Here is a 23,364-nt window from a genome sequence, read left to right on the forward strand (position 1 = left end):
AAGTGCTTTCCTTAGTTAACAATGAAATATGAGCGCAAGCTATTATTCCACTCGGCCCGGAAGCCACGTGACGGATTTCAGGTCTTTACAGATAGAATTTTTAAGCGTACGGGAGCGGCCCAAATTGGCTTCTCTAGGTTCGGCTTAATTCCTGCGGGACGGGAAGCGGAGAGCAACATGAAACAAAGTCAAAGATGGATTACGCGATTCCGCCGAACCGGTGAGACAAAACAGGGAGGACGCGGGACGGCCGACGGCGGAAAGGCCGCCGTGCGGTTACCGTACGAGAAAGGCCTACTCCATTGTCAACGGCTTCATCTTAGCGGCGCCTCTTACAACCCACCCGCTCCCCAGGCATCCCGCGTAAGCCGTATTTTTAATACACTAACGCTAAATCCGACATTAAGCGGCAGCGAAAATGCTCCGTTTGGAATGAGGGAAGGGTTAAGGTAGATAAATGCGTTATCAAGCAGCTCCCAGTTGTCCCAGTTGTCCCTCTCCTCCCTCATTTGCGTCCTGCACAAATTTTTGCAGATAACCAGAGACGTCCGAAAACACCTCGCCGATTGCCGAGAGCGAACGCCGAGTCTTCCGGCTCAGGGTTCACTTGCACGCAGCGAACTTCGGCGACCCGCGACGCAACTCGTTCCGCAGAATATCGGCCAGCGCGCGCGGACCCAACTCGGTCGCTTCCCCACCGAGCACGCGCTCGCGCGAAGCGCAGACCTTTCCGAGCGCGGTCCCTTCGCTGAAGCTCGGCTCCACCGCCACGTTCACCCGGGTAAGAGGAGGGAGAGGCAGAACGAGAGCGCCTCGTTTTCTCGCTCGTCTCGGCGGCGTGACCTTCCGCCCAGCGGGGAACGAATGGCGAGCGCCCGAGTGCTACACCTGCGCTCAGGTACCACGACGCCCCGCGCGGTACGGAAGCCGTTCCCGCAACGGCATCCCGTTATTATTTTACGTGAGACGTAGACGTTTACGATCCCTCGAGGCTCCGACGCGGGGGGGGCGGAAACCGGCACAGCGCCAAGGGAAGGGCGTCCTTTGTCTCGCGGCCCAGCCGTCCGAGCTGCACAAAGGTAGGTTTGGCTAGTCTTTCGCGGGTCGCAAAGCGTTCCCTGGAGCCGCTCTCCGCGCTTTCCTTAAAGCTATTCTAAAGAGAGGACGCATGTCCCCCCTCCCTTCCCCGCCCCCCCGGGGCCTCTCGGACACAAACGCGACAGCATAATTACATTTCGTACATTAATACGTTTTATTAAAAATGTACAGACATCAGTTCCTCAGCGGGTGACGATTCGTGCGCAAGTCTGGAGTCCGCTAATGCGGTGCCGTCGCGTACTTTACACCACCCTGGCCTGGTAATCTCCGCTTATTCCGCCGCGAACACAATAGGGTGTGTTTTGTCTTCTCCGAAGACTGACCCTGTTTCTCAGATTTAATTTGGACTGTGACACACATACTCGACTCGCGTTTTTAATAACTCCTAATATCGTGTCGCGTGAAAAAACTATGCCATCCATATGCTGTTGAGAAAAGGAGATTTGGCTCATTTTCGACTCGGCTTAGCAGGAACGAAGCGGAGAAGACGGGAGTCTCGCAAGCGTACGCTAAAAAGTTGGCTTAAGCTCCAAATCAGACACAAAGTACGACATAAAAACTCCACTCGTTCACACTCGACGGCTGCAAAATTTGCAATCTGTTAATGCATCGAAGAAATTCCATTTTGTATTTTAATTTTAATATTCAAGGGGCTGAAAATGCAGTTCCTCTGGGCCATCTATGCAACTTGGGCACGTACGTTTCAACGGATTTTTCTTCCCTCCCAAAAGCAAAGTGTTTTGCACTTACAAAAATACCGCACTGCGCTCGTGTTTTTCGGGGTCACGCAAGGAACATTACATTTCACCTGAGGACGAAAGCTCTCAGCTCCGGCTTCTCCATCAGGACCGAGGTTTCGCCGGGTTAAAAAGTCACGACCCGAGCGAGAAAGCGAACCGGCTGCCCTTTTCACCCCGCGTGGCCCCGGGGCAACGGCGCAACTGTCAGAGTGACTTTCGTCACGGGTTCCGCTCAGCTCCCAGCGACGCGGGCGCGAGGGGCTCTGAGGACATCTGCAGGGTCAGCTTTCCGAGGTGCTCCGAAGTAGCATAAGGCAAAGACCGCGGAGAAGAAACGCCGAGGGACGCGGATTTGGAAGGACGGACAGGAGATGGACGTGAACGCGAGGCGTCCGTAATTATACGAACCCTCAGTCGAAGAAAGGACCATCGCACACCATGATTTTTATTACCCCACCAGAAATTTAAAAAACAAAAAAAACCAAACATCTGAGGATGCACGATAAATGCTTGAAGCAAAAGCGAAGCTCCGACGAAGCGAATCTACGTCGCTCGTGGGCGTCGAGAGCCGCGCGAGAGGGACCCGCTGGGCCGACGCTCCGGCCACCTCGAGGGGGTCTTCGGAGATCCTCCGTAGAAGTCGGCGCTCTTTGCAGGCCGAACGTCTTACTGCCGTTAAATCATCCGTACGGACTCTCACTTCAACTTTGGCACACGAGGTGGACAAATCTGAGAAGGGCTTCCGTTAGGTTCACGCACCGCGAGCCCCGAGACGGTCGCCCGGAAACCACCCCACCCGGCGCTTAGAGGACAACGAGGGGCATTGTGGCAGCCTGCGCCGCGCCATCCTTAGCCTTTCTGCTCATCCAGCTCAAGTCGGAGAAACCAGGGAACAAAGAAGCGAAGGAGGAGGGCAGAAGGCCAGGGAGGGAGGGTGGGTGGGTGGGTGGCTGTTTGTTCGGGTAGAGCATCCCCCCCACTCCTTTACTGACCTCCTTATGAAACAGCTACGCTCACCCCCCACCAAGCCAATTACCAGCTCTCAATAAGTGTGATTTGCGTTCTCTGCAAATGAAGAGATGGGAAGAACAAAAACTGCGAGTCAGACTCTTAGTCGCTGCCACACGTAAGCGGCCCGCTAAATCTACCGTCAGGAGCCCCGAGAGAGCGACGGCTGGCGCGGCCGCCCTCTCATTCCTGGAACGGAGCCGTGAAGGGTCAGGCCCAGCAAGCCTGAAGGCTGCAGAACGTTTAGCGGAAACCAGAAAGGACACCTTCTTAGAAGAAGTGCTCTCGAAACCGTAACCGCCACACTTTTGTTTCCCCTATGATACGTGGGAACACCGAGCAATAAAGGCGACGACAGCTTGACACAACCATTCGCTTTTAAGCGAAGCAGGTTTCCGAACGATAATTCAAATGAAAAGCGGTCCACGCACCTCACGCCGCCCTCTGCACACATTCCCCATTTCCCCGGATTGTTCTTTTAAAGCTCGTCTGGTACTTGGAGGACGCTTTCATCCTAAAGCGACTCACAGTATTTCACCCATTTACACAGCAGAGTATTTTTACTTCATCGAGTGTTCTGCAGAGAGCACGGTAATCTTGAGGCCCTAAGTGCATGTCTTTAACCGCCGTGCTACCTGCGGCCTCCTGCTCGCGGTAGCCCGAGAATCAAAGTGGGCAGCTCCACATTTGGGTAATAACCCACTTAGCAACACAGTGCCCGGAGAATTGCACAACGGGTAAAAATGCGCTGCTCTCGGGATGCAATAAACTGAAACGGAACGCGAGAGATCGACACGGTCGGCAAGAACGGGAGCGACGTACCGTCGCTCCGGTGCAGCCGACTCCCGAAGGCCCGCGCAAACGCAGCGGTAGCGCACCTACTGGATGCGAGCGCACGTGAACAATCTGCGCGCGCCGCCGTCACCGTTCGCCGCGGCGGCAAGACGACCCTTAGCGGGGGCGCGTCCCGCCGCTCCGTAACACGAACGGATCGCCCGTCGCCCCCCGAAAGCAAAGGGGTTGCGCAGCCCGAGCGTCTTCCTGGAAAGAGAAACCCCGCACACCGAGGCAGGCTTTACTAGACAGCTGGGGAGAGGGTGGGGGGAGCAATCTGCGGCACAGGTTGCCGAAGAGCGGCGCGCACTGCTTGTTTTTAAGCACGCGCACGAGATTGCAGACCCTTTCCCCCCAAAGTTCAGTGCCTAGTTTTACATACTATTAATAAACCTGCACAGCAACCAGAGTTTTTGCTTTTAAATCCGGAACTTCTTGTTGTTGTGCAGCTGGGCGCAACAAGCGTGCCAAGCGCGTCACAAGCACCACACGTATGTACGGGTGCAGAGACAAGGCCCTAAAAATATTCTGGATCTTTAGCTCGCACCAGGAAGCTGCTGCTCTCCCGCCCGGGAGCCGGCCGAAGTTCTCGGCCGGACGTCGTCTCCATTCGTTCGACCCGGAGCCGCAGACGCGACCGGGCCTCGCGCGGGAGAAACGCCGCACGTTCGCACCTCGTTTCGTAACAGTTTCCGACGTTATTCGACTGCAGAGCTCCCGGGGGGAAAGAGAGGATCCTGCCGGCGGTATCTGCTGTATTTCACGTTGCCATCTGTTAGCGAAAACACCAACAAGTATAAACACATCATAAAAAAGATTAACCCACTGACAGTTCATCAGCCCCCAGGGATGCCCTCATTCAGATACCGGGCCACACAATGTCCTGCTGAGGTGACCCTGGGCGGAGCCCGACGGCCATCTGGGCAGGGAGCCGCATTCCGCATCGTACGAACGGAACGGAACGGAACAAAGTGTCAAAACATACGGAGATATCAGCGGATCCTCTTCGAAGCACAAAACGCAAGAAATCTTGACCACCTTTTTCCGCCCTTTTCTCAGACTCTACCTAGTTTGTAAAAACAGATTCTTCTTTTGCTGCTCCTTAGAAGATTAATATAATATTATAGACAGAAGCTGTAAAGACCACAAGTCGCACTTCACGGCTAGAAGGTCCGAGCTGCTGGATGAGGATTCGGGGTCACACATCGGAATGACGACGGCGAAGAAACCGAACTCGGGACAGAAAGTAACGAACGAGGGCCGGAATAGAGGCGAGGGGCATCTGATGAGGGGAGGAAAGCTGTGCGCGGAACAAAGACCGAGATCCCGCGGTTCGCCTTCCAACACATTTGTATGTTCTTCCTCCGTGGCTTTCGAAACATTCAAGATTGTTCCGCGCAACTGGACATTTTCGCTTGAAAATTACCTTTCTCAGGAGTACAACAAAAGGGCTCCTCCTAGAAGTGGAACCCAAAACCTTGTGCAGCTGAACATCTCATTGAAATGGAAAGACACCCTCTCCCCCCCCCCGTGGGGTAGCCGTCCCCTCCTTTCTGACCTTCTTCCCCAGGAGCCCAGGGATCCACGCCCATCGGACAAAGTACCGTTGCGTCACGTGCCCAGCATTCCGGCACATCCCACAGCCTCAATTCACCGAAAGCAGCTGCAACTACACTTCATTTCATCATCATATGTTTTACCTGCACTCTTTTATTAATGGAATTCATAACCCAACTCTCTCAGTCATACTGCGCTGCGTCTATTAGCGTGAAATCTTCTTCAGGACGTGAATTAAGCACAGGTCTGTAAGGTGTCATTTAAAATTAAATTAATTAATTAAATCGACATCATCTTTACGTGTTCTCACCAGTCCGGGTGACCTCAGGAAAACCAACAGATGTTTTTTTGCGTGTGTTTTTATTATTGCTGGGGGGCCTTTCAGAAGTGATTCTGGAACAACAGCGGGACCCAGTGGAACTTGGAATGCGATCAGAAGTCAATAGTTCTTACCGCAACTACACAAAGCGGACTCCGAGCGCATCTCATTTAAGACGTTTAAACGGCCAGATACTTTCGACTTAATGACCGTCAAACAGGCAATCTACTATTTGTATGACAACTTATGTCAAAAGCCCAACACAATAACCTCGTCAAAGGACAGATAAATGCTATCATCAAAAATGATTTAAGGGCCACTTCTGCCACGTCTGCGCGAACGCCGTAATCAGAGCGGTGCGTACAATGCGAAAATGACCGTCCTCGCGGGCGCTCCGCAGCCAGGTGCCTCGCGGTTCGCTAAATCGGGGAGCAGGGGCGACACGGGGAGGCGTGCAGCTGGCAGCGAAGACGGGGAGGACGCGTTGACCGACCCTCCCGATTCTCCAAGGGCGAAGAGAGCAACGGCCCATCCCACCTAGGACTAGGCCACGCTTCCTGTAACTAGCGACGGGGGCTGCCGGGGGCGATGGGGGTTGCCGAGGAGGAGAAGGAGGAAGAGGAATGCTTTGGTCTGTTTCAACCACGACCACAACCGCAGCAGTCTGGTAGCTCGCCCTGAGCGCACATAAACACAGAGGAACTTGGAGCGTGGACTCCCCGGCGTAGCGGAGCTGCCGAAAAGCTGCGCTCCGTGCGTTCCTGGACAAGCGTATGCCCTGGGTGACAAGTGAAGGCCCTTCTTCTGAGCCCCGTGTGCATTGCAATGAAAATAGACTACTTTCTCTTTTTCAGAACACATGGACTAACGCCATGCTTCACAGATGGGCCCCGCTGCCCCACTAACTCGTTTCTTCAACATCTTCTCATCATTTAAGGTCCAGCGAGTGTTCGAGCCCAAAGGGCTGGGTGCGTTGAACCTTCCGTGCGCAGCATTGTTTTCCAAGCTCGCGATCTCCTGGAATGCGGCACCGGCAGCGGTGTCGAGCGCAGCTCGTCGTTCGGATGCCACGCGGCAGAGGGCGGCGCTCAGTCTCGGGGACAGACGGACACAGCGGCGGGCTGAGCTCTTTTCCCAGCGTGGCGCCGATTCCACCTCGAACAGCGTTATTCACGGGAGCTAAAGTTAAAGAAGGCCTGCGGCGCACGACAAGACGCACGGCCACTTCCCGGAAGTTCATTTTTATCGAAAGCGTCCGGTAGCCATCATAACAATCGGAAACATCAGTGGCATGACAAGAAATAAGAGCTGACACTTGCGCTGGGAATTATCAGGGCACACAGGCCACTGGCCTCTGCCAACACGCACAACACCGCGCAACTCCTGAGCACGTTGCGTTCGGGGGACCGCGGCTCCGAGACCGCGAACGAGAACGGTCCTCTTTCCGGCGGACCCGACCGCTCGCCCTCTGAAGAAAAGGTCTCAATGTCGTTTCTCCCTCTCTGTCAAACACCTGCTCGAGATCAGAGGAACAGAAAGCATAAGAAGTCTTTTCGGGGAAAGAAGCAAATAATACAGCGGCGCTTCAATACAAACACGTTTTAACATGCAGGTAAAGTGCAAGTGATATTTCTAAGGGGGGGCATAAGCAAACAGACAAAATAGAAAGACGACCGTTACTGCAAAGTGTTCACAACTGCACATTTATATCCTCGAAAGGCTGGATCGCACCTCTTATTAAAGCGGTTACTTTACACCACGGAGTGCGGTGGCACAGCGGGTTGGACCACAGTCCTGATCTCCGGTGGGTCTGGGGTTCGAGTCCCGCTTGGGGTGCCTTGCGACGGACTGGCGTCCCGTCCCGGGCGTGTCCCCTCCCCCTCCGGCCTTACGCCCTGTGTTGCCGGGTTGGCTCCGGTTCCCCGTGACCCCGTATGGGACAAGCGGTTCTGAAGATGTGTGTGTGTGTGTGTGTGAAGAAGACTTTACACCATTTCATCTGGGCAACAGGAGAACTTGCGCACAAAGGATGGCTTTTTTAAAAGGAGCTTCAAGGTAAATCGGCACAGAGCTGTTCATTAAATAAGTTATTAAATTAAATACAACTATCATGGATGTCACTGTTTTTTTTTTTTTTTTTTACACACACAAGGTCCTGCCAACGCCCGCCTGCTCCCTCTCTATGTACTTTTATAAAGTGCTGCGTGATGCGCCCCCACCCCTGCATGTACACGACTTCAAGTTCCACGAGAGAAAAAGACAGTTCTGCACACAATCGTACTGGCCAAGGTGACATGACATAAAAACACACCGCAAAAGGAGGGGGGAAGGAAAAAAAAAAAAAAGAAAAAAAAAATCATTCCTCCTTAAAACATATAGTTTTAAAATAGAGCAATTGGGAGCTAAATTTAGCAGCAGGGAACCACAGAGAAACTTTGGAGAAAGCAGCGAGACAGCGTGGACACAGTCCATGAATAACTGGCATAATTACAGTAATCCCCATGTAGCGCACGTTCGGCCTGAGGGAAGGCCGTCCTCCTCCGGTTAAACACAGGTAGGCCGCGGCGCGCGAACGCATTCCTCACGGCCTTGTTTTACACACGCTCCTCGAGAGCTTCTTCTGGATTCGCTCGCGTTCGTTCGCTGCCAAAGCGAGAGAAAAAGTATCGCGGCGAAACATTTTACTCAGCGATATTTCGGCCTCCGCGCGAAGCACTTCTGAATTGGCGAATTGTGAAAGAGGTTATGAAACGGTTTGTAGAAACCGAACGGCGACGGAAGCGAGACGACTTTAACGGGCGGGAAGACGTCACACCTTCGGCGAAGGGAAAGGATGCGTTTTTCAGCAGAGTCGCTACCGACAGCACAATTTCACCTGCTGGGGGGGGCGGGTGCGGGGCAAGTGTCTCAAAGACAGAAATCCCGCTCCGTTCGCTATAATTAAATCATTTACATATATTTAGTAGAATGGCCCAATTAATGACGTGCCAAATGCACGGTAACACAATTTCACGCCGATGACTTCAAACACGATAAGATGAAACCTCTTTAAAACGAGATTTGTAGGCTACTCGCCGGACCGATATTCCTCGCCTACATTTTTCAAGCAAACGGCCTTATTTATTTTTTAACATCCGACTTAAGTTTTCGCAGCGATGTGCGATTAGGAGTTGCCGCACCGGCACATTTTTTTTTTTTATTCCGTAGACAGGAGATCTGATGCATCAGGTACTGAAAAAATGAGAAAGGGCTCGCTCTCTAACTGTGTCGCGACACACGACCCCAATGCCGTCAAAGCTGTGCTTTCAGCACGTGAACTGCGGACATTTTCGTCGCACCCTGACCAGGGTGACGTGCCCCCTCCCGCCACGAATTTGACCACTCCGTGAACCCTGTTCAGTGGCCCCAAGCCAGAGCGGCGCAGCTGATGGGGCGCGATTCCTCGCAAGCGACGGGAGAGAACGCGTCCGTACGGAATCCCATTTTAACGCGCGCGTACCGTAAACACGGACCCAACCCGTGCGCTCGGGCTGATTTCCGAGGTCTGTCGCGACTCCTCCTCTCCAACTTTTTTCTTGGGACACAATACTGGCTGAAAGGCCGCGTTGAAGTTAAAGTGCATCCCGTCCCTGCTCCCAGTCAGTCCGTTTCCCATCGGTCTGCAAGTTCAGGCAGAGTTATCCGTACACTGCCTAACTAAACAAGGAAAGCTTTCTCTTAAAACGATTCAGTTAAGCGTCAGACACACGGCCCGGTAGCATGGGCCCTCCCTCGGTCCAGGAAAGCTACGAATCGGACGTGCCGTTTGACCAGGATTCGACAAGGTGCCCGCGTCCGTCCCTCATCCCACAGACGCGTAGCTGACCAACCTGCTGCTCCCAGATGTGCCGTCTCACCGAGCTGCTTGTACGGGTTAAACTTGGGCTTGGGGGCAACCACCGGCGCAAACTTCTTCGGCATCTGCTGCTGGGAGACAGAGATGCTGGGGGTCACGAAGCCTGGGGTGGTCTCCATGCGGGCCGTCACCTGGCCAAACTGGCCGAAATCTGCCTCTTGTGGGCTCCACATGGTTCTGAAACAGGGCAGAGAAGAGGGAGAAGAGAGACGGGGTCAATAGGTGCTCCTTAACAAGAAACATTTTACCTAATTTGTACTGGGGTTCAGCGTGAATCCATACTGGGAATTCTGGTGCACTCAAACTGGTGAAAACAAGACTCTGCGTTCTGAAACTGGCAGCACGGAACCGGTTCTCTCTCGGGAAAGTCGAAAAAAATTCTATTCGTTCCAGGAACAAGAGGAAATGAAAGTGGAGTCGTGATGCTTGCGCTGCTTAGTCCCAAAAGCGCGAGGGGTACGAGCTCGTCCGAGCCATTTGGTCAGACGCGCAACAGCAAAAAGCGTGTATTTGAGCATGCAAATAAAAGACCGTACAACACACCAGGGTCACTACTGTCAAGTCCTGTAACGCTGAAACAAGCAGGAAACAGTGTCATAAGTGCTGGAAGTTGTGTGTTGATATGTTTTTATCTATAATTTGCACTTGCTAGTAATAGAAGGACACTTACTGCATGCGTTCAAGGAGAGGAAAAAGAAAAAAAAAATAGCAAAGCCAAAATAGAAAGGAGAAAAACACACAGACTCTCTCCTTTTACATGACGGAACTCCGCAGAGCAGCGACGAGAGAGACAAGCTGCTGGGACACGGACACGGACACACACACACACACACACACACACAAGCCCTTGCTCTGCCTGGTGCAGCAGGCCATCGGTAAGACTATATCTCCACTCCAGAAGGCTACCAGAACCAATAGGACTATAGAAGTGACGGGTGGCTTAAAGAAGAGTAAGTGCAGCATCACAGCACTGTGACCTCTGCAATTACTCATAAAGCCCAGAACAAGAGTTCCCAGAAGCCCCGGGTTCAGCCTTCAGCTGGAGCGCCACAAGGGCAGCACGGAAAGGCGAGGAGATGATGCTACGGCGGTACGCTGTCGGTTACAGCAAACGAACAGGTTTGTCGAGCCACACGAGTGACGCGAAGGAACGAGATTTCGGTTTCCATTTCATTTTGTTAAATCACTTCAAATCAGCCTTTGTCACCTTTGTGCAAGACGACTTGCGTTCAAACAAAAACACGTTCGTTGCCATGGTTATTCCCTCCATTTTCATCTCCAATTTATGGCACCACTCCGCCTGTCATCATTGAATTTAATCCTATTATGTTTACAATAAGAATGAGTAAAGCACCGGGTTTTGCTGAAAATATGACACCGACCAACGAAACAGCAGATCAAATCGGCAGAAGCGACAAAGAAGAAAGAGAGTAGAGATTCTAAAAAGGGGCGGAGGTCTCAAGGGGCGGAACCTCTCTTGAAGCATTTATTGCTGCATTTCAAATGTCCTGTGGATCAGCTTAAAGAAATAATACGTGGAACAAAACGTCCCCACACTCGCTTCACTCGCACTCTACGCCTTGCCGTGTCGCTCTTAACCTGCGAAATACCGACGCGTCCAAGCATGAGATCGAGGACGAGAGAGACCTTTCGAGGACCCGCATTACTGAGGAGGAGTTCGCAGAAGGTTCGTCTTTCTCTTAAACACTCGGTCAGTGGCGCAGCATCCAATGAGCCTTCATTAAATCAACTGTTATGTATCTTGCAGAAGCGGCTGCAGTCAGCATAGCTATCTGCAGGTGGCTTGGTGGCAAGAAAAATGAACGAACGAAGGAACAAAGGAACGAACGAACGGAACTCGCACGTTTAAATAACAGAGAAAGGCCCCTGAGAAAGGCACTTAATCAAAAGTGCTTGAGTGAAATATCAAAATGGGTGAAACAGAAAGTCACTATGGATGTGGCAGATTAAATAAAAAGGCTCACAAAGGTTCATTGAGCGAGTCAAACACACCAGGGAAACCGTGACTATAATTATGTCTTTTCGTTTCTTCATTTCACCAAAAGCAAAACGGTACGTTTTTCTCATCTCTGGGTACGAGCCCTTGCGGTCGAGCTCGAGCTTTTCGCCTGCGAAGCAGTGACGTCAGCGTTTTGGAAGCGGTGTGAAACCGAGATGCAGAAGCTTTGAGAATTACAACCGAGGTCGCGGAATCGCTACTCTTCTGCATCCTCCGGCTCTCCGGCATCTTCACATACCTGGAAACAAGCAGATGTCTCGGCTTTAACGCAGCACCGAAAGGTCTTTAAAGCGGACGGCAGGACGTGGGACGTCTTTCCCGCTAATGTCGTCCGATGGCTTTCCCTCCATTTCAGAGAGAAAATTGAGAGACAAAAGAATTTAGGAGGAGAATTATGGGCTTCGAGTGAAGGTGTGCATTGAGAGAGAGCGCAGCACCCTTGGAGAAACCGTCTCCTGGAGGGTGAGGGTCCACCGTGTGCTGCCGACTCGCTCTTACCACTCTCCATATCCACGGAGGAGGAAATGTAAAGAACTCAGCTGAGTCCCGCAGGCATCCCCTGCTACAGAAATGCGTGTGTAATACAGCACGAAGAGGTCCAAGGTCTTCCCCCCAGAAGAGTGACACAGCCCATCTCCGTCACTGTAGCTACGTTTTATCTATCACAACTTTATTTTTAGTTGGCGCCTCTTTAAGCGATCCTACATTTTACACTAAAAAGCAAAGCATTTCCTTTGAAATCCTCATGTAAAACTCAACAGGCAATATTGCTCAAAGGTGCTATTAGAACCTCTTTACCGCACAGCAACAGAAACAGCTCAGCAGTTACCGTGACGATGTGTCGCCCCAACACTGGAGACACCGTAACCATCGGAGAATTTTGCGCGATGGGCTAATTCAGTCAGCTCTTAATGGGTTACTGGAGTTTTTCAGGAAAGCTGAAGAAAGAGGGCAGAGGGGTTGCGAACTCCACTGGTGTCTCCACCGGCATCTCCTCAGAAAGAGCTTCGTTTTGGAACGACACTGGGGCTCTAATGAAAGTGATTTTGAGCGATTTACTGAGGACATGGCATCTGCTGGTTGGTGAGCAACCTAATGCTTCCCCTTCAAGCCCCACTGCCAAATCCTCTATAAAAAGTTGCTCAGCAAGGGCATGGAGATGATGTTGAGATGACGAGAGTTACTTCCCAAAATTCACTGTCCCAACGATGCCTAGAACATTGGAGTCGTTTTCTGACATCCTTCAACGTGAACAACTTTGCAGTCTTCTAAATATATGAAGTAGCAATCATGAAAACTGGCTTTTTTTGGAAGGTCAAGCCATGGAAATTGAAAAAGTACAAAAAGACTTATTTTAATTACAGATTAAGGGGTTTAAGACACTGTTTCCCTCTTTCCTCTCGTTGCTCATCACGATGCAGGAAACGGAGCCAGATTCTCGTTGAGACACTGCCAATGAGTTTAGGCACCTGGATTTATTTAATAATAAAAAAAAAAAAAAAAAAAAAAAAAGAAATTCTTACAACCTTCCCAGATGTACTTCTACACCAGTTTCTAATCATGTTATCGGCAGAATAAGCAAGCACACTAAATAAAGGCGAAGAAAGCAATATGACTAAAAGCGCATGAAGAGAAAGCAACCATTTAAATGGTCCTGACAAGCTCACAGAAGTCCCCTCAATGACTAATGCCACAATGACTCATGTAATGCACCGTTTTCCCAGGAGAACAGGGATTTATACATGAGGTGCAGCTAACATATCCTGATTAACAGTCTCACGGTCAGGAGAATAAGAGCGGGCCAGGGGCTTATCGTTGCTACGCCAACTGTCCGAGGCGTCCGCGTAGGTACCCGACAGCACCGGGTTGCAAGTATAGCTGCCGCTGGAACGGAGTGGCCGAGGCGCACATTCCGCCAGGAGTCGGCACCCCACGCCAGCAACGCACGCCAGCCTGCCCCGATCGCTCCCACATTGCTTGTCAAAACACAAGAGCTGTCGGGTGACACGGCACACGGCACAGGCCTGTCGAGCATAGCGCCCCAGGGTGAGGGCAACTGTGCAGAGTGCCACAGCAACTGCCACCTCCCAAAAGGCTGCGCCAAGTGATCAAGCACATTGGGGGGAAGCACTCATCTCTCCAAACCCATTGCTTTGCCCTGGACAACAGCATAGAGTTCAGTTTTTTAAAAAAAAAAAAAAAACGCTCAGCGGCTGCAGTACAAGGAAACATATCCTGCATCGTCACACACACACAAACAGCCCAAAGCCTTGCAAAATTTTGTCCTCCCAGCTTTGTTCAACCTGAGCTCAGCAACAGCCAAAGCCATCTGGGTTTAATCAAAACGCTCAAGCAAAGATAAGCTACTGTTTGTTCACGACGCAACAACGCGGTACGCTCCTCTCCGGGAAGCCGAGGAAGCGGCCCTCTCCAGGCGTGACCACTTATCTCGATGACGCTCCCGATGGCGCGGGACGGGCACATGCGATTGCGGAACAAAAAGCCACGAGGAGACAAAACACGCTCACATTCGACTCAACCGGGCCACTGCTTCGTTTGCATGCAATCATCCAGATTGCGTTTCCACCGCCTCTGCGGTCCTATTCAAATTTCCCCAAGAACAATAGAGCACGACTACTATTTGAATAGTGCTCCGCTTGACAAACTCACTCTGGTTAAATGTCTCAAAAGGTCCGAGGACAGATTGAAGCACACACTGCGACGCGCAGCAATTTACCAAGGTGTCCAGCAGAAGCACGGTATCGCAGACCCGCTGCCACCCTGAGAAACTCTGGGCAGGTCACTACAGGCTGAAGACAACGTGGGTACTGTCAAGGTAACACCGACAAAGGGTCCAGGCCTGCAGAGCACTGGAAAGGGACCGGCTACCTTGCGGAAGAAGCAAACGACGCACAAACCGGCACAGCCGGCAGAGTAGCAGTCAGAGCTGCTCCCTTCTGACCCAAAAGTCGCAGGTTCCGATCCCACCTCCGGTTGCGGTACCCGTGAACGAAGTACTTGCCCTGAATTGCTCCAGTAAAATCACCCAGCTGTATCAACGGGTAAATGATTGTTATATTAATTAGAAGTCGATTTGGGGGAAATGTCAGATAGATATAGATGGATAAATGTCAACGTAATGGAAACTGGAGACTTTATTCACCACTTTGCAGGTACATTTCTAGGTTCCAAGTTCGCCTCTAAAAGCAGGATGCCTTCTATTGGTGGCATCGCATTATTCTTATATTCAGCACAATGGACAGCCATGCACCACTGGACTTAAAATTAGGGTTAGTGCTATACCCTTTTCACACCTTTTATTCTACTTCGTACATTTTGTCATTTTCGCAGCGCAGCCAATGGCAGTGTTGTAAATGAGCAAAGGTAATTACATCAAGTTTAAGCCATCGTTAAATAAAGTCTGGGTATTTCATTAGGCATAATTGGCCAGTAAATTACCTTGTCTGCCACTATGCCATTTGAGTCAAGTAGTAAATGTTTCGCTCCACCAGAGCCCCGGAAGCAGGGCCCTCGCAACGGAGGCGTGCCGCACAAGTGCGGACGAGCCGAATGACCTTCCACCGCTAACTTCGCAGGGCTAAAGGTGCCAGCGTTTCTGAGCTCACGCGACGAGCCCTGCCTCCACCTAGCGCCCGCTGCGGCTCCGCGGGACTTTTGACAGCGGCGTGACGGAAGCGGTAGCCTTTCGGACTCCTAGTTAAGACTCCCCCAGCCAGGCTCTCCCTCCGCTCCCTGATGCGATGCCAGAAGAAGGCGAGCGTGTGGCGTGGGCTACGTGACGCATCGTGCGCTCGTTCATCCATGCAGAGCGAACGCTGTTAAACATTAAAGGAGCTCTATCCGAAATGGCCCTCGGCCCCTCCCGGCAGCTTCCCCCCTCACCTCCGGTGCCCTTGTTAACCTGGCAGTGTGAAAAGTTCAAGTGGTCATTACGACTCCCGAAATAGGACCGCGCGGGGTAAATATTTGAAGACGCAGGAGTGGTGAAACCATGTTAATAAAAGCCAAAGGCAAGTTCTAAGCCTCAAACTACGGATGAACGCTTCATTACTGGGGGTGGGTGGGTGGGTGGGGGGGGGGGGGGGGGGGTGCTGCTGGAGCGCAGGGGCCAAAAACAGGCACAGCGCTCACAGGGGACTTTTCTCAATGACCGCTTGGTTTCTTCTCCGGGAACGCTCGTGAACAAGAGCGGCCACTTCCTCTACAGCGCTGGAAACGGCCTCGACTAGAACAAGGATAAAGACATCTTACAGACTGAGAAATAAGACAAGAGGAAACCCCAAAAAAAAAAAAAACACACATCCTGGGCAGGTAAGTCACGTGGAGGTCTTTTCAAACCATGAGTGAGGCCTGCGTGCTTCTTAGGGTAGCAGGTGTCTTCAGAGTACCAGAGGCATCCTACGCGTGAGCTCTAGCAACTACGGGCCCCCTTGTCGTCCTCACGGGAGTGCAGCACCCTTGCAGCCACCTCCAACTAGAGTGTCACGTAGGGGGTGTCACCCACGCAGCCATGCGCCTTTAGCTGCGGGATCCAGGGCGCTCCTTATGCTAATGGAAAGGACCCCAAAAAATAAGTTATCGCTGGGAAGGGAACGACTGGTGGCATAGTGGTTAGAGATGTTGCCTTTGGTCCCAAAGGGTGCAGGTTCAAATCCCACCTGCAGCTGCAGTACCCACGAGCAAGGTACTTACCCTAAAATAAATTGATCAGGTAAAACTTCCCGGCTGTATAAATAGAGAGTAGTATAAACTAAGTAGCTCAACAACGTAAGCGGCTTTGGAGAAAAGCATCGGCTAAATGAATGAGTGTAAATAGAAGACGTTGCAGGAAGGTCGCTGCCATTTAATCTATACAGAGCACACGACTGCAATAAAACATCCCATAAAAAACTGCAGAAAACGCACCGTGACAACGGTCAATAATGAGAATGGCCCCCATCCATTTTGATTAAATGTTCTGCATCATTATTCTAAGAACTAAGAACGATACCGGCCGGTCTAATTAAGCTGTTTTTCAAGGAGCCGTAATTACGGGAGGGAATATTCGGTTCGATCGCCTTCGGCCCAGTCCGCAACACCGTACGCTTCGCACAAATCGCGACCCCAGGGACCGGCGTGATCTCACCACCAAACTTACAGAAAACTAATACGGTATTTCAAACGCTCAAATCCTTTACGGAAAACATCCATAAGCTCGACTGCAGCCGAGAAACATAAAATTACCTCGTGCCAAATTCTTCACGCAGGCAGCACTCCGGTATCGCTCAAATTATTTATCCAGCCGTTTTCTCAAAAGTCGACTACAACGCGAAGTTTGCGCGCCGAGCTAATTAACATGATTTTCCCCATTTATACAGCTGGGTAAGTTCTACTGTATCAATTCCTTTAATCACGGGTATTACGACGAGAGGGGACTCGGACCGAGGTCGTTCCAACTGCTAGGCAACAGCCCGAAGCCCTACAATCCTGGCACGCCCACTACACGTCACATAAGTCAAAGGTAAATTGTCGTTCCAAAAATGTAAAGCACCTTAAACGACGCAAAACTCGGTGTTTCGTCACGCAGAGTTGGGGGTTTCGCGACGGATTTTGACGATTATCCGGAAAGAAAGAGGAGCAGCTTCTCTCTGGGGCTCCAACCTGCAGTCGCTCCGGGGAAAAAGGGACGAGCGGCGGAGCTCATCCACCCTCATACGGACACACGTTGAGCTGCAGCCCCAGCAGAGCTCCTGGGGGGGAGCGGAGAGCCTTGGCAGCGAGACCCCCGTCGAGATGCCACGCGCCAGGCCAGCGAGTTTAGTAACGGAGCAGTCGCACGCCAGCAGGAAGGCATTATCCGCGCGGCCGGGACGCGCTAAGAGGATTTCATCCCCCACCCGTAGCCCGAGTCGCTCGCCAGCCACCTTGGCGGCTCTCACCTGCCAGCAGCACTTTCGCGAGCTGCCCCATCTCCAGGGAACGACATTCCCGCTGGGCTATTATTCCCAGACGTGGAGGCTTCCTGAGCTCAGACACACGAGCGAAGACTGCGAGACAACGCAACGCAAAGTTTGGCGACTTAACTGCAAGGCCTCGCTAAATCTCTGCACAATTATGCCGTTAATCGGGCGAAAAGGGTTTCTTTGCCGCAGGGGAGCGATTAATTCCCCCCCGAGAAGGGCGTGGGCTTTCTACCCTTCTGTCTCCCAGGTGCTAAGCACCTTCTCTTTGACGTCTTTTCCCACTCAGTGCCGCTTATTCATTGGCGTATTGCTGCAGAGAGCCGCGCAAATCCAGCACAGGCGTAGCTAAAGCGCAGTCGGAGGTAAGGGGGGGTGGGGATCGGAGGATAACAAAAATCTACTTGTACGTACTTATGTTACGTTAGTGCATTACCTAAAGACGCAACTTGGAGTTTCACTCTGCTTCACAAGAGAAGCGCACTTGATGGAATGGGGTGACACGCTGAGGTCTAAGCCCGCTCACAAGGTCTTGGCAAAGCACGGCAAACTGACCGAAGATGCGAGGCGACTTGGCCGTAGCGGTGTACGAAGTCAAAGGCCTTTTGTCGCTGGCGCCGAGCAAGGAGTTCAACAGAATACAAACGCTCGTGTTCGCGGTGCTCCGCAGGGGCTCCCGTTTTCACAAAATTGGACACCGGCAACAATAACGGTCAGACTGACACTTGGTCATTCGGCACACGCTTTCGTCCAAAGGTACATAGTTCAGAGCGAGCAAACGTGTACTCGGCAACAGGCGACGAGCATTAGACACGGATACGAGATTATTGGGTCATCCGTCCGACACCGCCGCGTTGCTGGTTCACGTCACTGAAGGAGTCGAGTCTGAAAGACGGAGGGTGGATATGTGGTATGGAGTAAAACGTGGCGCAAAGGCCTTCTAGTAACACGGGCCAATTCCTCAAGCGCAATCCCACTTAATCTAGCCTTCCACAGCGAGTAGACGGCTTAAAGGATATTTATAGACCCTTAAGTCGATGAAAGGAATAATTGGCCTGACAGCTGGATCCCTCATCAGGAAGGGTCCTTCACCACGCATCGGGGGGCGGCAGCGGCGTCTCACCTGAACAGATGAGCTTACCCGAGATGCCACTGCACGGACGACCAGAAAGGACCACGTTAACACACCCTCCTTCACCTTAGAAACACAACAGTTTCAAACGAGTTTTTCACGAAAGGAAGTAAAGTGTCGGCCGGCGAGCCCCCTGTCATATCACCCTCTTTTCTGGAACGTCAAGTTGCATTTACATTACACTGAAGTTTATTCACTCATCTGACACTTCTCTCCAAAGCGACTTACTATGCTAAATGTGCCTACACTTATTTACCCATTTATACTGCCAGGTCATTCTATCGCAGCAATTCAGGGTAAGTACCTTACTTAAAGGTACCGCAGCCGGAGGTGAGACTTGAACCTGCGACCGTTGGGTCCAAAGGCAGCAGCTCTGACCATCAGGGTACCAGCTGTCCCTAGGTGCTTTAAAAAAAAAAAAGAAAAAAATCACAAAGCGCAGTCTACTGAAAACACCTTAAGTCAAAAAAGTGTTCCAAGCACATGAAAATAACACACACAATTCACCAAGTGGAATCACATTTGATGTGGTAACCCCACGGTAAGGCAGACCAAAGCTCAATTCGGGATAAATTTGCAATATCTCCTTGTTACGAACAAGCAAGGTGCAGCTGCAATGAGGCATCGGAGATGCGCTCTCGGCGGTACCCCGGTCTCAGTCCCGCAGCTCACGAGAAATGCACAGAGGTGCTCGCGCAGCACAGGCTGCATCTCACAGCGTCGAACGCCGCGCTGCCCGATGCAAACGTAACACTTTACAGAGCGATCCCTTCGCCATCCTCTGCCGTACCGTTTCCTCCAGCGTCCGCTAGTCCCACAGCCATCAGATACGCGTTGCATCATTTACGTTGTACGTGGCGGCACATTTGGAGCAAGGGGCCATGCTCAAGGGTACGATAAGCACAGTTTCAATTTACACTTTCCACGAGACGTTCCACGAGACCCGTGGGCCGAGACCTCCTCGCGTGGCGGCGGCGGCACCGGGGTCTCGAGCGGACACGCTGCAGGTTCCCGCAATGTGGCTTTTCTGCAAGAGACAACACACAACCTCTTCTTATGAAAAACCGGATGACCTGCACCTGTTCAGCCTCCGTAGCAGAACTGCTCCGAACTTAAAGAGCAGTACAAATCTCTCCCATAATGCTGATAGGCAGCGAAACACAAAGCCTGTATTTGCGCACATGGCGAAAGAAACTCCGACGGCTTCCACGGAGCGATCAGAGTAACCCAGAGCGAGCAACGGTAGAGTTTCGCACACGAGGCTTTGCGATGCACGATTCCGAACTGCGACAGACAGGCATCAGAACGCCGCACGGGGATTTACGGGCAATGGCCTAATCCCGCGTACCGCTCATCTGCTCAGGATGGGCCTCCAAAGGCTGCTTCACTGAAGGGAGAGAAGAGAAACGTGCTGAACGGAGTTTTCTTTTCGTCCTCACGCACTTCGCAAAATAGCAGGTGCATCACAGCTTGAGGAACACTTTTCCACGCACGCATTTCCACTTTGCTATCAATGTGCACCGGTGTAATCGTTCGCATGAGAGAGCAAAGGTAAGCGGCACAAACCCCAAAGCTGGGCACAGACTGCAACTTGACCGGAACGTAAAAGTAACCTTCGGAGCAGCAGCCCGCTTCCTTTACCCAGGGCGCCACTCGTTGTTCGCAAATCCCGATGCACGAACCCGCGGACTAACCGTTGAGCCGTCACCCTAAAAATAGTCTCGTCACGGTCTTCGGATTCGGATCGACATCTAAATCCCCACCATTAGCGCAAAGAGCAAGATACCATTTCAGGTCAGACGTGACATCAATCCGAAGACACCAGTCCCTATTGCCGCGGTGAGGCCGCAGGCACTTTTCCCTAATCTCACAAGAACGATAGCAGTAATAGCGAACTAATGAACGAATATCTGTTTATAGGCTCCCGAAGAGCCCGTTCTCCTTCGCAACGCTCCGATTAGAGCCGTTTTATCTCCACGCCATAGCTCGTGTTCACATTAATTGATTCCTGCGATCTACAAGATGCACAAGCACCGTTTTGGGGGCTTCTCCCTCTTACAAACGTGCTCGGTCTCCTCTTGCCGACACACAACACCGAGCTTCGTTCGATTGATTAAAAGGGGATAGAAGAAATTTGAACGGTTATGCAACCGAGTGCATCGCGTCCCACTTACTAAGTATCTGAGGTTAATCGAGCACAGCTAGAGAGCCCTCGTGTCACATCGGGGACCTTCTGACCTTCCGCTGTCGCCGCTGCCCGGGCTGCGTGACACATGGGTCGCCTTATATAATCCAAGCCCGAACGAGGCCCCCCCGTCCACTGCTTCGGAAGCGTACGGAAGACGTGAGCGCGGTTACATAAAACTAACAGCAAACTGGCAAGCTGTTCCGCTTAATCCCTCCCCCCCATCACTGAAAAAGACACAGATGAAAACAAATGACAAAGAACAACTAAACCTGAAAGCAAACTGAGAGACAGGAAGACGCATCAGAGGAGGCAGGAGGGAGCCACGTAACTTGCGCAGCCAGCGCTCCGATACCAAGGAGTGACACGTTCCGCCAGGGCAACACCCGGGCGACAAAAAACGGGGAGCGCCGCCGAGACGAGGGATACGCAGGCCTGCTACCGGAAGGGCGAGAGCGGAAGCGCTCGAGTCGATGACAAAGCGGTGCGTCCCAAACCCAACACAGAGAAGAACACGAAATTTCCATTTCGGTTATTCCACGTTCGCCATGTTCGATTTTAATTTGTATGCAAAGGAAATGACATTTTTCAGCTCCAAGACAAGGTAATTCATTGTGAAAAAGAAAATTGACAGTCTGAAAGAAGGCCAAACCTGGAAAAGCAAGTACGGTGCTTACGTTATATAGATCATAATATCATCGGGTATATTGTGAGGAATGCACAACTCCAACCAAAAAGGAATCCGAAAAGTACAACACAAAAACAATGTTGGTTTTCTATTTTTGCTGTAGAGCGCCGCGCACATCCTGTTTGGACGCACGGGGGCTCACGGGCCTCCGTGGCTTTGTTGGGGGGGGGTGCAGTGCAAACCCAGCTCTCCCCATAGAGACGCACTTGATGTTCTTTGCCAAATTAAGCACACGCAGTGCGCCACCACACCGCGGGATGCGAGGCAGTAAAACAACGGCGGCGGGGGGTCACACAGCCATCCAATGGGACTGGAACCTACACCACCAAGGAAAAAAAAGTGACACATGTTGAATTGGCTGCACAGATGCTTAAATACAACGCAGCTTACGGATCTTACAGGTCAGCCGATTATCCAGCGCGCGACTAATTAAATTCGCAGCCTCAAGGGAGCGAAAATATCCTGCGACGTATCGGCCACGTTAATCTAGGTCCTTCATTGCTACGCCATCTATTGGCATTGACCCACTCCCCGTCTGCACCCCTCTGGCCCCCAGGAGACAAAGACGGTAAGCTTAATAAGTATGTCTAAATAGGAATGATTAAGATTTAATTAAGACCTTGAAACACAAGCACTTTTACAACCCATTTCCACAAGGGCTTAATTTAGATGACTGCAGGCTCAGGTAGGGTAAGACGCTAAGCTCATCAAGGTCCTCCAGGGGGACTGGAAGGAGTAAAATGTTGTGGGTGACACTGTTTGTTGAAATTAACAAGCGATTACAAAACGAAGGGCCGTGGGGGGAAAAAGACGGAGGAGCACATCTTATAATAGGCGCTCTTGGCAGGGAGCGCAGTCTAACATCAATCGTCTTCGTTCCGAAGAGCACAGCTCCTCTCTGACTGACAGCGGAAACGGGATCGCGGCCGCACGCGTAAACACCCGCCGTTCGCCCGCGCCAGCCTCGGGACTCGACGCGCGCTTGCCAAGGAGTAGCTTAACCGGAGCTCTACGGAGGCCAGGGCGCCTCCTTTAGAGCGTAACGGTCCAGCCGCTAAGCCTTCATTGATCTCAAATCTAGAAAGTTCTCCGCAGAATCCACAGCCAAGAGGGCGTTTGTAAACGAAAACGAGCAAGTTAGTCCGACTTCGCACCCGACAAGTCCCTCTGGGCGAGACCATTCGGAAGGGCGGCTCGCTACAACGTATGAGATGAAAAAGCCGAAGTCGGTGTTTTCAAAAGAACAGGACCCCCGGCGCGTAGCACCCAGCAGCCTGCACTCCACATGTACACAGCGACGCGTTAAGGAGCTCATGCTCCGACCGCACAAACTCTGCCTAAGCTAGAGGACATACGCATCACCATTCTGACCGAGCAGTCGGCGGTACGTCGGTCCGCTTCGTCAGAAAGGCAGAGCGCCATTCGTCACTCAACTCCCGGCGCGACGCTCCGGCGGTCACGGCACGAGCACAGAGGCTCCGACAAATGCCCAATACCACCCGGTGTACCGTCGCTCACGAAACGCCTCCATCCGAAAAGTCCACTTTTCTTTGTGCTGCTCCACCCTCAACTTTGTGCGGTCATTGCCGTTTGGCTGCCAGCGAGAACACGGCACGCGCGTGGCACCGGGTTCCCTCTGCCGATACCCTCTGCCATCGCCTTATGGCGAGCTAACCAGAAGAGCAATGGACTGTCTGCAACAGTGGGACACGTAAAGATCCACCCCAAACAAGATGCTCGCGGCCAGCGAAGGCTCCTCGGAGCGCCACGGAGACGCCACAAATCCATTTCACAGATACGGACAAAAGCTAGGCCCTGCCGTCTCCGGGCCGAAGCCATCGGCGAGCAGCGATTTTGAGTAAATGGGATTAGGAGTCACGTGCATCCGGCAAGACGGCACACACTCTTCTCTCCTTCATTCCACCCTT

General features: G+C 52.0%; 1 protein-coding gene across 7 annotated transcripts in view; it reads right to left on the reverse strand.

Annotated features, from left to right (window-relative positions):
- The window catches only part of lpp (LIM domain containing preferred translocation partner in lipoma), a 74,194-nt gene that overhangs the window by 39,295 nt on the left and 11,535 nt on the right, over positions 1-23,364 (reverse strand). For 5 of the 7 annotated variants that reach the window (XM_029249237.1, XM_029249241.1, XM_029249240.1 and 2 more), the window contains exon 2: positions 9,426-9,628. In XM_029249237.1, the coding sequence (XP_029105070.1) occupies positions 9,426-9,624 (199 nt within the window). In that variant the 5' untranslated portion in view covers positions 9,625-9,628. Of the gene's footprint in view, positions 1-9,425; positions 9,629-9,733; positions 10,091-18,867; positions 18,893-23,364 lie in introns of those variants that run through there. The other 2 variants (XM_029249239.1, XM_029249242.1) reach the window with 2 other exon arrangements.

This window comes from Scleropages formosus, chromosome 25 (genome assembly GCF_900964775.1).
Source record: "Scleropages formosus chromosome 25, fSclFor1.1, whole genome shotgun sequence".
NCBI classification, from domain to species: domain Eukaryota; kingdom Metazoa; phylum Chordata; class Actinopteri; order Osteoglossiformes; family Osteoglossidae; genus Scleropages; species Scleropages formosus.